Source organism: Aquarana catesbeiana, linkage group LG08 (genome assembly GCF_042186555.1).
Source record: "Aquarana catesbeiana isolate 2022-GZ linkage group LG08, ASM4218655v1, whole genome shotgun sequence".
In the NCBI taxonomy this organism is placed as follows: domain Eukaryota; kingdom Metazoa; phylum Chordata; class Amphibia; order Anura; family Ranidae; genus Aquarana; species Aquarana catesbeiana.
In genome coordinates, this window is record NC_133331.1 from 67,939,674 (window position 1) to 67,953,851 (window position 14,178).

Sequence of the window (14,178 nt, forward strand, 5' to 3'; positions counted from 1 at the left end):
CCAGAGGTGGGGGGCGCTGGAGACACTCGGAAACACTCGAAGACACTAGCAGACGCTCGGAGACACTCGGGAACGGATCTCTGAGTGGTCTCCGAGTGTTTCAGAGTGTCTCAGACAGCTCGTATTGCGAAACGCTCACAAACTGCTTTACTCGCAATCCGAGGTTTTACTGTACCTGTATTTTCTGTAATAATTCAATTCCCATGATCGTCAGCTCCATCTAGTGGCTAAAAAGCACTATATTTTCTTCATTGAGGTATTTCAGAAAACAATGCCACATTTTGACCACTAGATGGAACTGATGATCTTTGGAATGTATCTATTACAGAAAATATGGAGAAAGTTCATCCAGCCTGCATGAATGCATGTGACATTCGTCCAACAAATGTTTTATAAAAACTCTTAATGATATATACATATTTACAGCTGCATCACATTGTAACTTTTATACCTGCCTGAAGTTTGGCTTTAACTAACAATTTACTGGAGGGTCAGTAGGCATGCCCATTGTGCGGCACTACTGAGCAAGAAGTAGAAAGTGCCTTTGTACTTAAAAAATATGAATGCCCTCTTATATTATTAAAAACTATACAATACATCATTAATACACAATGATTGGTTAAAATCATCTGATCACACTTGTTGTGTGTCTGACAAACACTGTAGTTCCACTTTAAATATTGTGTATACACAATAAAGTGGTTATTACAGTAAATGTTACGGTTCGTGAACATGTATAGCACCTGTCTACAAGCCCGGGGGGGGTGACAATGTCTCTGCAAAGTAGAAATGACTTTATCCAGCAGAGCGCAGGCTGGGGGTGAAGTGTACAAGGTGTGTTCAGCTGGAAGTTCCAGATCCAAATCGGCTGAACATTATGTTTGGATCTGGGTGGAGGTGGCCGGGCTCCACCCTGATAATTGCTCTGTATTGAGGAGAGAAGACGGGAATGTCAAATGTGGATTTTCTGCAGAGAAGTGAGCGTGATCGAGGTAAGATTGAAGAATAACAAAAATAGGGAGCTCAGCGGGAGACCCGAGACAGTGCCGGTGAGATTGCCTGTTCTTCTTAAAGGAACAGTCCTCATAAACTGGTATATTAGATATGGGTAGATGCTTCTAAATAACACGTGTGCCTCTCTTCTGTTTTATCAGATACTGCAGTGGTGGGATGTCTTTATCAGGGTTTCTGGCTCTGCCTCCCAATGTTGGAGTCTTACTCCTCCCGTTGCACTTTGTACAAGAAAAGGAGTGAAGCAGCACACTATTAAAGCTGAACTCTAGGCAGATCTCTGATTCTTCCTGTATTGTATTGAATTGTAATTGTACTGTCTGCCCTTATGTTGTAAAAACTGTTGGTGACATTTAAATTCTGTATTATAATAATAATAAAAAAAATTAATAATAATAATAATAATAATATCAAAAACACACATAAATGCAGCTCTGTAATCATTAATACATAATGATTTATCATAATAATACAGTGTAAGTTCCTGAATTTGAATTGGTATTAGCCTCTCGCAGTCGAGTATAGTCAGAGCTCAGATTGGGGGGAGGGAGAAGCAGCTTAAGGAGCCAATCCTGTCTATTGTATTGCAAGGAGCCTGCTGATAGGCGGAGAGAGCAAAGAGGTGAGCTCATCACTGTGCTGCTTTCCTTTCATTGTCCAATCACAGGTTGGGGGAGAGACAAGACCTGAAAGTGTTACTTAACTACAGCAGGGAAAAAATAGGTCTCCTGCCCTGCCAGAGAGAGCTGTTACATACACTATATTACCAAAAGTATTGGGACGCCTGCCTTTACATGCAGACAAACTTTAATGGCATCCCAGTCTTAGTCTGTAGGGTTTCAATATTGAGTTGGCCCACCCTTTGCAGCTATAACAGCTTCAACTCTTCTGGGAAGGCTGTCCACAAGGTTTAGGAGTGTGTCTATGGGAATGTTTGACCATTCTTCCAGAAGCGCATTATTGAGGTCAGGCACTGATGTTGTACGAGAAGGCCAGTCAGGTTCCTCTACCCCAAACTCACTCCTCCGTGTCTTTATGGACCTTGCTTTGTGCACTGGTGCGCAGTCATGTTGGAACAGGAAGGGGCCATCCCCAAACTGTTCTCACAAAGTTGGGAGCATGAAATTGTCCAAAATGTCTTGGTATGCTGACACCTTAAGAGTTCTCTCCACTGGAACTAAGGGGCCAATGCGATTCCCAGAAGAGTTGAAGCTGTTATAGCGGCAATGGGATGCCATTACTATTCACGTGCGTGTAAATACTTTTGGTAATATAGTATAGTTGATAAGGTTGAATAAAGACACTAATCAATCCAGCTGTGTAAATCTCAGAACTGGATGGACAGAAATGCAAATTCTTTGGCCTCTGAAACATCTTCCTTATATGAATTTATTTCTTTGCCTGGAGTTCAGCTTTATGCCTGGTACATTAAACTGATGCTGCTATGAAACCAAACATCTGGATATTTTTGCATTTGGTAGATGCCGGAGACCCAAATATTTGATCGGTTTCAGGATTCCTTGGCATTCTGGGTCCAGGTCATGTGACCAATCCCAACATTAGGTCACGTGGCCTACAACAGTCATGCACAATGGAAGCCAACTTTTGTCAGTCTCAAGACACTACTTTCAATTACCGCTGCATTGGGTCCGAACCTGGAACCGGGGCAGTGCGGCATCTCCTTGTTACGGCAGACTAGTAGTTTACCACTTTCCCAATTTTGTCCCCAATTTTGCATTTAGGTGCATTTTCAATCACCTGTTTATTTACTTATTCCAGGTATTTATATAGCACCAACAATTTACAGACTGTATATTCACATCACTCCCTACCCTCAAGGAGCTTACAATCTAAGGAAGCTTTTTTTAACTGCAACACTGGGCACTTTCACCTCTTTCCTGCCCAGGCCAATTTTAAGCTTTCGCACTTTAAATGACAATTGCGTGGTCATGCAACGCTGTACCCAAAAATGGGAAGCATGCTCCTTACATCTGCTATCATTGGAAAGAACCTCCTTCTTACAGATAGCTAAAAAGTTCAATGGTGTCGGTGGGAACTTATCTGAGAGGTAGACATTGCTCATTTCTCAAGGAACCCAGGTTGAGAAAGGCTGATCTAAGGTCCCTATCTCATATGCACACACAATCAAGGGCTAGTGTAGACAGGAGCCAATTAACCTACCATAATGTCCTTGGACTGTTGAAGAAAACCCAGGCAAGCACAGGGAGAACATGCAAACTGCATGCAGATAGTATCCTGTCCAGGATATGAACCAAAGAGCCCAGTGCTGCAAGGCAAAAGTGCTAACCTCTAAACCACTGGGTCCAGGGTATTTTTGGGTTCTCCGGTGCAAGTAATATCTCCATCCTGCACAATTGCTGTAATCATTATACAGCAGGCTTTCTCATCTAGGGTTCCTCCATTGGTTGCTAGGGGTTCCTTGAGCAACAAGCAATTTCTGCCTCTCAGATTGGTAACAACTGACACCACTGATCTTTTTAGCGATCTGTAAGGGGGGATTCTTCCCAATGACCACCATCGTAAAGAGGTTTCTCCCCAGTGACCATCACACTAATCTACTGTGAGCTTTGGATATAACAATTATTAGCAGGTGTTCCCTCAGCCTGGAAAGTTAGTTCAAGGATTCCTCCATGTAAAAAGGTTGAGAAAGGCTATTATAGAGAGTCCCACTCCACCCTGCTGAACTAGTCATTTATTCTATATTACGGAAAATGTATTAGTAGGAGCAGGAAAACCCAAAGGTGAGGGGGAATACCCCAAATTCTCAGGTGTGCAAAAACAGTGCTAGGAACTACAGTGGTTAATGCTCAACCTCAAGTGAGGCAGCCTTTATGTTTGACTTCAAACTAGCAGGAGAAAAGTTTAAAACTAACCTTAGAAAGTATGATGTTAGAGAAAGAGTAGGTAATACTTGGAAGTAATTTCTAGTAGAACTAGTCAGTCGGTCAACAGTAAGTGGATTCAAAACAGGAAAGGGAAAGGAAGTAATGGACTACTTGGTCTTTTTTCCATTTTCACTCTTCTAAATTTCTTTGTTTAGTTCTGTGTCTAGTTTTTTTTTTTTTTTTTTATTAAATACTTTTTATTGAAAAAATTAATTCATAAAATACTTTGTTTGCAAAACAAACTTGTTTACATAATTTGTAATATAACAAAATTACAGAATGAAAACCTCCTCGTTTTCCTTTCCCCCCCCCCCCCCTTCTTCGTTCCCTCCCCCTCCCCCCCCACCCCCTTCTCACCATCCTCTCACCCCCCCACCCCCACCCCTCACACACCAACCATCCTTCATCCTCTCCTACTAAGATTGTTCCATTTACAACCATAGCTTCCATATTTTTTTTATTTTTTTGTTGTTACCTCTTTTCTTATAAATATACTTCTCCTTCTCAATCACATCCTTGACCTCTTTCAGCCATTCTACCATCATCGGGGGCTCTTTTGCTTGCCACTTGCAATTAGTTTTTTACCCTGAAACAAGCATCTAATTATTGCGGTCTGCGTATCTCTTGATATACCATTCACCTCCATCAGACCCATAAGGCAGGTTCTGGCCTCCATGCCCAGCAATGTCCCAAACACAGAGTTTATTTTGTCAATTACACCTTCCCAGTACCTGTGTAACCTGGGACATCGCCAGAGCATGTGTACCAGATCACCCTTCCTGTCCCCACACCTTTGACATTCCGTATTAGATCTTCTCCCAAACATATGCAGCTTCAAAGGCGTGTAATATGACCTATTGTATTGTATCAAATATATATCAAATACAAATGGGATACAATCTGTGAAGGAGAGAGAGAGATCCTGGGCCCCAATGCCAAAACATATTTCCATTGATCCTCCGTGATTTGCCCAATATCTCCCTCCCATTTAATCCTATTTTTAAGTTCTACCGGTTCCTCTTGACCCACCATACCAATACATTCATACACATCAGAGATGAAACCGTTAGTTGTTCTAGCGTTCACCAGTTTTCTAAGAGAGGGCATTTCACTCCACTGTGGCTCCTTCCCACTAAATTGTACTGCCAAGGCATGCCTAATTTGCAAATACCTGTAAAATTGTCGGTTGGGAACCGAATACTCTGTCACAATCTCCTGAAATGATTTTAAACTACCAGCTCTATACAACTGTGCCAGGCAGTGAATGCCCCTCCGATCCCACTCCTCTATTTTCCCCATTAATTTAAGTTCCTTTAAGTTTTTATTATCCCATAATGGGGTAAACTCTGAGAATCCGACATAACCTAACACGGTCTTGACGGACTCCCAACTTTTAACCATTAACTGGGCAGTACCGCTTCTACCAACGTGTCATGATTAGTGTCGTTCAACAATAGGTCACATCCTACACCTCTTTCTTCTGGCGTGTTACTTCCTCCCATATATTGCATTTGTGCCGCAAGGAGATACCACCTTGGGCCTTGTGTCTAGTTAAAGTGGAACTTCACACTTCAGACAATCTTCACTTCTATCCACCCCTCCCCTCCTTCCCCATCTCTCCCCAAATAGCGCTGTTTTTTTCTTATTTATTTATTTTCTACCTATTTTCATTTTTAGGTGTTCAGCCCCCCCCCTCTCCCGGTGCCCATCATTCACCTAGGCGAATGATGTACACTGTCCTCTCTTTGCGTCACATATCCTAGGGGGAATTTTCATTCATTCAGTATCGAAAGAGGGGGGCAGGCCTGGTGGCTTATCATCGGTAGACCTGCCAGCTGAACCTGGAAAAGCTGGCACCTACCAATGACGTCACAGAAAAACACAGTGCCATGGGACAGAGCAGTGGCAAAACAGAAGAGGATCTCAGTGAGACAGCGCTGGATCCGCTTGTCAGGTGAGTATCTGAATCGTGCAGAACAGCCCCCAGTAAGCAGGGTTAATAAAAATGGGGGAAGGGGGTTGCAGGGCGAAGATCAGCTTTAAAGAGAAACATAAGTCAACTTTTGTTTGATTCTACCCCCACCCTCCAGCACTGCCACATTCATTACTATGGCGCATGCACAGATTTGTTGAAGGACTCTGCCTGGCCTTTAGGTCCCCGCAGAGCCCTTCAGCACATCTGTGCACATGCAGGGGATTTCCCACGCATCAGCCAATATGAAAAGTTTTTTGTCATTCTTGCCTAGCCAAAAAATGCAGAAGTGCTAAAATAGTTCTATTCAATACAAAAAAAATAAAATCAATATGCAAATGCACAATTGTGAGAGCAAGGGGGAAGGAGGCAGTGCACAATTAAAGTTTGTTTCTGGTCCCCTTTAAAAAACTGATTTTGCTTGCATGCTGGGCTTCATTTTAGTTTCAAAACATATCAGCAAAAAAAAAGAGGGGGAGTGGGGGTTAACAAATGAATCAAAAAATTGATTCAAAACCATTATGGTTTCCCTTTAAGTCACGGTTGAACAGAATGACAGTCGCAATGGTAACAATTGCTCTCATGCATATGAAAAAATTTAAGCTCTGCCAGGAAAGAAATCATTCTTCCATATTTTCATACCGCCGAATGGCCACCCTCCCCTCCCTGTGCGTCTGTCAGGTGTAGGAGAGATTAGCAAGAGTGCAGGAGCTGAGGCCTCGCCCTTCCTGGAGACATAGCATGAAGTTGTTGTTTTGTGTACAGCGAACATTTAGGAAGCGCTGGGTGTAGAGCAGTTTCCTGTAGCTGCTGAGACAGGAGACAAGGTTAAAGTCCAACTCCACTTTTACATTTTAAAAAATATATAATTATTAAAAACATCAAAAAATCGGGGGAAAAAAAGTATAAAAAATAAATAGATCTGTCTTTGTTATAATACAAAAGCATATCTCAAATCGCTGCTCTCCTCTCTGGCGCTGTCCCATGCAGACTCACTGTGCAGATGTCTAGCATCTGCCCTCTTTGGGGTTGAATGTCAACCCACTTTCTGTAAGCCCAGGACATCAAGGTCAAGCCCCCTGGGGAATCATTATCAGGCCACACATGGCTTATGGGAGAATGCCACAGGCAACGGCTCTTCGTCATTACGCTGACCTGCAGCATTTACGACCTGCCTACTTCCCAAGACAGAAGAAGAACCCATGACAGTACATGACTAGACTAAAAACCTGTAAAAAAGTAATATATGCAAATTCAAACAAATATAAACTGGGCAGGGGACCTTCAAGGGGTGGAGGCAGAAACCCGGAAACCCAAGAGTCTTTTGGCCAGCCTGGTGATCCTTTCTCATCTCCTCTGGAGGCAGCAGTGGGTGGCCTTGCCTTAGTGCTGTTCATTGCAATAATACTGTGAACCTAGACCAGTCTTTCTCAAACTTTTTAACATGGAGGAACCTTTGAAATGTCTTTCAGGTCTCAGGGAACCCCAGTCAATAATTACTATATTTCCAGCTCATGTTACATTATTTTGGTGGTCCGTAGAAAAAATGCTTCTTACATTGGTGGTTAGTGGGAGGAATGGCCATCTATCTAGAGATAGCTAGAACCACCATTGGTGTGAATGGTCACATATCACAAAAATTACTTGTGCTCAAGGAACCTCTACCAACCTCTAGAGCAGTGGTCTCCAAACTGTGGCCCTTTGCTTGCCTTTTTTCTGGCCCTTAGGGCACTATTCCTCCAACTGACACCAATGATGGGGCACTATGCCTCCCACTGACACCGATGATGGGACACTATTTCTCCCACTGACACCAATGATGAAGCACTATTTCTCCCACTGAAACCAATGATGGAACACTATTCCTTCCACTGACACCAACAATGGGGAACTATTCCTCCCACTGATACCAACGATGAGGCATTGTTTACTGCAGCGAAAGCCAGAGCATTTTCTACTCCCACTGGCAACAGTTTGGCTCTTCTAAAGCCTGAAGGACAGTAAACTGGCCCTTTGTTTGGAAAGTTTGGAGACCCTTGCTCCTGAGGAACCCCAGGGTTCCACAAAACCCTGGTTGAGAAACATTTACCTAGAGCAGGGGTCTCCAAACTTTCTAAACAAAGGGACAATTTACTGTCCTTCAGACTTTAAGGGGTACTGGACTATTGCAAGTAGGAATACAAAATGCCCCAATGTCAGTGGAAGTAAACAATGTCTCAGGCTTGGTCGCCAGCAGGAGTAAAAAATAATTAGATAACAATATTGGTATTAGTGGGAGAAATAGTGCCCCTTTGTTGCCCCATTGTCGGTGGGAGGAATGGTGCCCCATCATTGGTGTCAGTGGGAAAAATGGTGGCCCATCATTGGTCTCAGTGCAAATAATGGTGGCCCATCATTGGTGTCAGTGGGATGAACAGTGCCCCATTGTTGGTGTCAGTGGGAAGAATTTTGCCCTATTGTTAGTATCAGTGGGCATAATGTTGCCTCATCTGTAAAATCAGCTGGAGGAATAACGTCTAAATGTTGGTGTCAATGGGAGGAGCAATGCCCCACTGCTGATGTAATTGAAAGGAATGTTGTCTTATTCTTAGTATCAGTGGGACAAATAGTGTCCCAAGGGTGGGATAAAGTCAAGCAAGGGGCCACATCCGGCCAACAGACTTAGACCAACATGATGTTGTATCCCTAGAGAAGAGGGGGGCATGACAACTGGATCTCAGAAGAAGAGGGTTGGCTTATGCTGAATGGAGCATCAGGAGAGAAAAGGAAAGGTAAGTATATTCATTGTGGTGGTGGTGGTGGGGGGTGCCCTAAATGGCATGGCCCCTGGTATGGATGCAGTTATTTATGGCTGGGCCCACTGCATGGATTTACATTTCTGAGGATGCCAAAGCACTCCTGGAGAAGCTAAATGATGTTTATTTGAAATGAGCATATACAATATATCTAAAGTTTTTTTTTTTTTTTTTTAATTGGATCTAGTACGGAAGGATGTTTTATTTGTAATTTGGAAGAATTTCCCTCTAATCTCCTTCTAGTGACACCCAAAAGTTTAGAATTTTTTTCTCACTTTCAGTCCCAGTGATAGTGGTCACCAAGATCAAAGGAGAAAGATGAACCTTCCTAACAGGGACACAGACAGAAATAAAAACCCAACAGTGGTTCTAACCAATCCTCAATCCTATCAAAATTTATTTTTTTAAATTTGGCTTTAGATTTAACCAAAACTTTCACATGAGTTCATTATTTAAAATAATTAAATGCAATCAGAAAGGCAGAGAGAATTCAGACTATTTTTAATTTCCTGGGCTATTTCATAAAACTTGTACCGGTGCCCACATAAAGGCTGCTGAGTGTTGTGGTCCGTCTCTCTCCCTGCCCAGTAAGGCACACAGTTCACATTCACCCTCAGGCAGGAAACCAGGCCTTGAATAGGGGATGCCCATTGAAGCACAATGTACACGGGACTCAACCTATATACACTTCTGTATATATACACTGCCACACTTTAGCTCCAGCACAACACTTGCTTGCTGACTATCTCTCCTCAACACCTCCAGCACATCACTTGCTTGCATACTTCCAGGACCAGCTAGCACTGAGATTTACATCTGACACTGGCTCAGCCAGGCCTTAGCAAATGCCCTTTGCAGGCAGGGACTGCGGGCCCCTAAGGTGTAGCAAAAATTTAATTAGGTAGTCCTGGAGCTAGCTGTACACCTGGCTACTGAGCCCAGTGCCACATCTTCAGGCTCTGCCAGCCCTCCCGACTGCAGTTGCCTCTCTCCACTGCCCGTGTCACCACAGTCCACTCCACTGGCTCTGCACCCATCCCAAACTGCAATCTTCCAGTCCACTCAGGCGTGCCTCCTCAGTCCTTCCTGACTGTGTGTCACTCACCAGCCCTCCTGGCTGCAACCTGTTGTTCCTCCCTGGAGACTTGCCCAGTAGTACTCTCTCCCGCTGCCCACTCCTACTCCTCCTGTGCCTCCTGTCCAGGACACCTCCACATGTTCTTAGAAGGTCCTGTCTGCACCCGAGCCAAGGCCTAAGGTCACCCCCCTCAGCCTGGGGAGCACCCTCAAAGGCCCGGCAGCCTAGCACTCCATCTCCAGCTTCCTCCCGAACAACTCCTCTCCAACTGGGCTGGCCCTGGGTATTTAAGGAGGCCTGACCCTGCAATCCAAGTTGGGGATTAGTCATGGCTCCTCAGAATACCCCATGAAGCTCCACCTTTCCTCTCCTCATTCCTCTTCAGAAGGTACTAGAATCTTCTGGAAAGAAGTGTGAGGTGTTGGTGATGCCGCCTGTGAGTCACCAGCTCTGCTCTGAGTTACTCCCGAGTCCCAACTCAGATCAAAATGCACCCGGGCTTGGCTGCCAGCCAAGCCTGGAAATTGACCTACTTTATCAAACATCCTAGCTATACTACTTCTAGCACACTCTACTTCTAGCACACTACAGGGTGCTACAAACGTATCTGTAGTTATACAGGTAATAAGTTAACTACAATCTAAAACTAACTACTACTGTATGTAAAAATCTTTCTAAACCAGGATAATAAAACTTCCTTGCTTTGTAGGCATACAGCATAATCATTTTAATTATGCCTTTCTCTTTTGTCTTTCAGAAACACAATGCAAGCTGGGATTTTTAAGGTGTGCCTTGTGGTCATTACGGCCATTGTCAACCATCCACTTCTCTTCCCCAGTAACAATTCTGCTGTACCTACCACCGATGAGCTCATTATCCAAAAACTGAAGGAAAGAGAAGAAAACCTGCATCTTCAGCAGCTGGAACTTGAGCAGCTTTTATCTCACCAAGAGCCATCACCAGAAGACGACACTGAAACTGAGAGCAAGCCCACCGAAGATGAATCTTTATGGGATTTCTGGAGTGTAATGTCAATGATTGTCTTCCTGATGATTGAAGTGTGGAGGCAAGACTTCCTAGATAAGAGTCCACAGGAGCAAAGCAAAGAGGAGGATGACCTTATGGTCAATGGAAGCAACTGCCATGGCCTCCCTTTTCCAAGCAAGACGATGTTGGCTATTTTTCATGACCAGTATATTCGAACAACAACCCATGACGCGCCTCGGACTAAGGAATTTGTTGAGGGTTTTGCAGATGATTTGCTAGAAGCACTAAGAAGTGTTTGTAACCGTGATGCAGACATGGAAGTTGAAGATAGTATCTGTGTGGGAAGCATGTACGAAAACTGGAGACTCAATAAACCACTGATATGTGACTTGCTTGTACCATTTGCTCCTCCAGAACCCTACTATTTCTGCTGCCAACCTTGGATTACTAGCAAATCCATCATTCCCAATCAACAAAGTTATGGAACAATTCTTGTTTGTGGACCTGAAGATCCATCAGGTTGTGTCTGCGACAGGAAAAAACTTGGAGAAGACATGCTTTGCCTTCTTCACAACCCAAGCAGCAAGAAGAAGGTCACCAATGATGTCAATCTATTATGTTCAAAGGAATCCAACTATCTAGACACAGACCAGGTCATGAAATGGTTCCAAACAGCCATAACAAAGGCCTGGGGCAGGATATCACACAAGTATGAGTTTGAACTCACTTTCAACCACTTAGATTATCCAGGAGCTTTAAGAGTCAAATTCAAATCAGGAAAAGTCATCAGCTTCAACATCAGCCCGGTGGTTCAGTATGAAGACTCTGATCTGTACTTTATTTCACAGTTCCCCAGCATGGACAGAGCAACCGACTTAGCCTCCAGCGTTCACTGGAACTTGTCTTTTGCAGTTTACGAGAGAAGGTTTCTCAAGGATATTGCCAAACATCTCCCAGGAAATTCATGCCATCTCAGTTGCCTACAAATTATAACTTTCCTGCATTCCAAGCAATGTGACATTACTGGCCCAAGTGGCCTGACAAGTTACCACCTAAAGACGGTCCTCTTGCATCTTCTACTGACACGGTCTTATTATGACTGGAGTAACATCATGCTAGAAGATCGATTACGGGACATGTTCAAGAGCCTGGAGAAATGTCTGCTGGAGAAGAGACTCCACCACTTTATGATTGGAAATTCCAAACTTCCAGAGACAGTCAGTCTCCCGGAACACTTCCACACAGCAGAACCTCTTAATCTTTTCCGATCATTTGTTCTAAACAGAGATCTTTACAAAAAAACCTTGTCCATGTTCTATGAGATGTTAAAGAACGCAACTGTTGTAATCAATGAATATAGCTTTTACCTTCCTACAGGACCGTCCAACAAAAACTCTCATTAGCAACACTCATGGTGTATTTTGTAAGAATTTAAAAACATGTTATGGAGTTGAATGCTGGATTGGAAGTTCCAGGGTTTGGATAAGCCAACTTAAGTCTGCCAATTCCATTAAGAACAGATGTTTTTTTTTTTTTTTTACTAATGTTATGAAATATCCTTACAGAGGCTATTTATACGTTCTTACAGCTGCTGTTTATACAATTATACAATTCAATTATAGTGAAGACTAACAATTTACTCATACTCAGGAAATGTAAAGGTTTAGTTCAGGGGTTCTCAGCCTTTTTGAGACAAGAGCCCAATAAATTGATCCAAAACCCTCCATGCCCCAACAGTATAAAATAATGTTTATACTCGCACAATAAAAGTATGGGAATACAAAATATATTTTAAAATGCTGGAAAGCTCTGGATGGGGCTGGGTGTTACTGTGTGGAAGGATGGGGATTCTGGAGGGGGTTAGGGAGCTCTGTAGCAGACTTGGTAGCCCTGTGGGGGATAAGGTTTCTGGAGGGGGCTATTGCGAGATATTGGCAGCTGGGGGTCTCTCCAAGAGGCTGGTACACTGTAGAAGATTGGAGAACACTGCAAGGGCTGGGGGGCTCTGTGGGAGTTTGGGGGGCAGTGCCAGACATTGTTGAAGACTTAGGGCATCACAGAGGGACAGAGGCGCTGCAGGGGCCGGGGGGGGCACTGTGGGAGGTTGGGGGGGAATATGGAACACTGTTGGAGATTGTGGACACTATGGAGGCATGTAGGCTCTGCAGGGGGCTGAGGGGCACTGTGTGAGGTTGGTGAGCACTTTGGGGCTTGAGGTGCACTGTGGTCCATTATGGGAGGTTGGGAGGCACTATGGAAACTGGAAGGTCCTGTGGGAGATTAGGGGATCTGCAGCTGGCTGGAGGCCCAGCAGCAATTGGGGTCTACTAGTTTAGTCTGGCGGAGGTTAGAAGACTCTGTAGCAGACTTGGTGGCCCTGTAGGGGATGAGTTTTCTGAAGGGGGCTGGAGAAAACTGTGGAGGATGGGGTCTCAGGAGGAGTTGGGGAACTCTCTGGGAGGGTGGGGACATTGTAGGGTCACTGTGGGAGATGTGAGGGTACTTTAAGGGCTGGCAGGCATTGTGGGAGGTTGGGGGGCAATGTGGGACTTGGTTGGAGACAATCGTACAATCGTATGCCCATGTGAATGAGGTTCTAATGCTACCCAAATTTTCTGAAATTATTTTAAACAATGTCTGTATGGGGCGGAAGGAACAGAAATCAGTGTGTGGTTAAAGCGACCCTGTCCATAAGTGATGAACATTTGTCTTCCCTGGTTTCTTTCTCTCTTCCCCCCTCCCTCCCCTAAGGGACATGTTCATAAAAATTTTAAATAAAACTTTTCCATTTTCATAAAAACTTTATTTTAGACTTTATTTTAGGCCCAGTGATGTATTCAGTATTATAGTAATCTCCCACTCATGTGCATTTTGTTCCTATAATTACCTCTTTTCAGAAGTTTTCAGACCAGCCAGCGACACCCTGGGGCTTCTTCCTCATAATAAATTAGAGAGTATGCAAAGGATGAGAGCTCTACAGGCCTTAGGTTACTAAACCCACAACAGTAAAGTCTGTCTGTATATGCAGCATAGCATGCTTGTTATACTCACTGTGGAACTTAAGGGGTTAATCCTCTGCATTGTGTAAAGCGGCTCTTTGATCCTGTATGCATAGATCCTTGCCTCCTGCAATGTCTACCTGGGGAAAGCCAGCTAACACACAGGCCATCCTGCACATGCTCAGTTGTGTATTTTATGCTGGAGAGAACATTTACTTGTTCTTACATGTTCTCAGAGATAGCCAGGTCACATGATATTGGCATCACACATGTGGGCGTGTATACAGGCTGTAGTGGTGGAAATCTCCACCTTCCTGAACTCTGGAGCACTGGAGAAACTGCAGTTTATCACTGACTGTGGTATACAGATCAGCCAAAAGGGTATGTAGTGGCAATATTTTAATGTAAAGAGAAGATTTATAAGCTGTGG

The 14,178-nt window shown here is 43.9% G+C and overlaps 1 protein-coding gene across 2 annotated transcripts in view; it reads left to right on the forward strand.

The window, feature by feature from the left end:
- ITPRIP (inositol 1,4,5-trisphosphate receptor interacting protein) overlaps positions 1 to 13,554 on the forward strand; it is a 48,355-nt gene extending 34,801 nt beyond the window's left edge. The window contains exons 1-2 of one of the 2 annotated variants that reach the window (XM_073595930.1): positions 788 to 992; positions 10,520 to 13,554. In XM_073595930.1, coding sequence (XP_073452031.1) covers positions 10,527 to 12,152 — 1,626 coding nt within the window. In that variant the 5' untranslated portion in view covers positions 788 to 992; positions 10,520 to 10,526 and the 3' untranslated portion in view covers positions 12,153 to 13,554. Of the gene's footprint in view, positions 1 to 787; positions 993 to 10,519 lie in introns of those variants that run through there. The other variant, XM_073595929.1, reaches the window with a different exon arrangement.
- Positions 13,555 to 14,178: the final 624 nt, after the last annotated feature.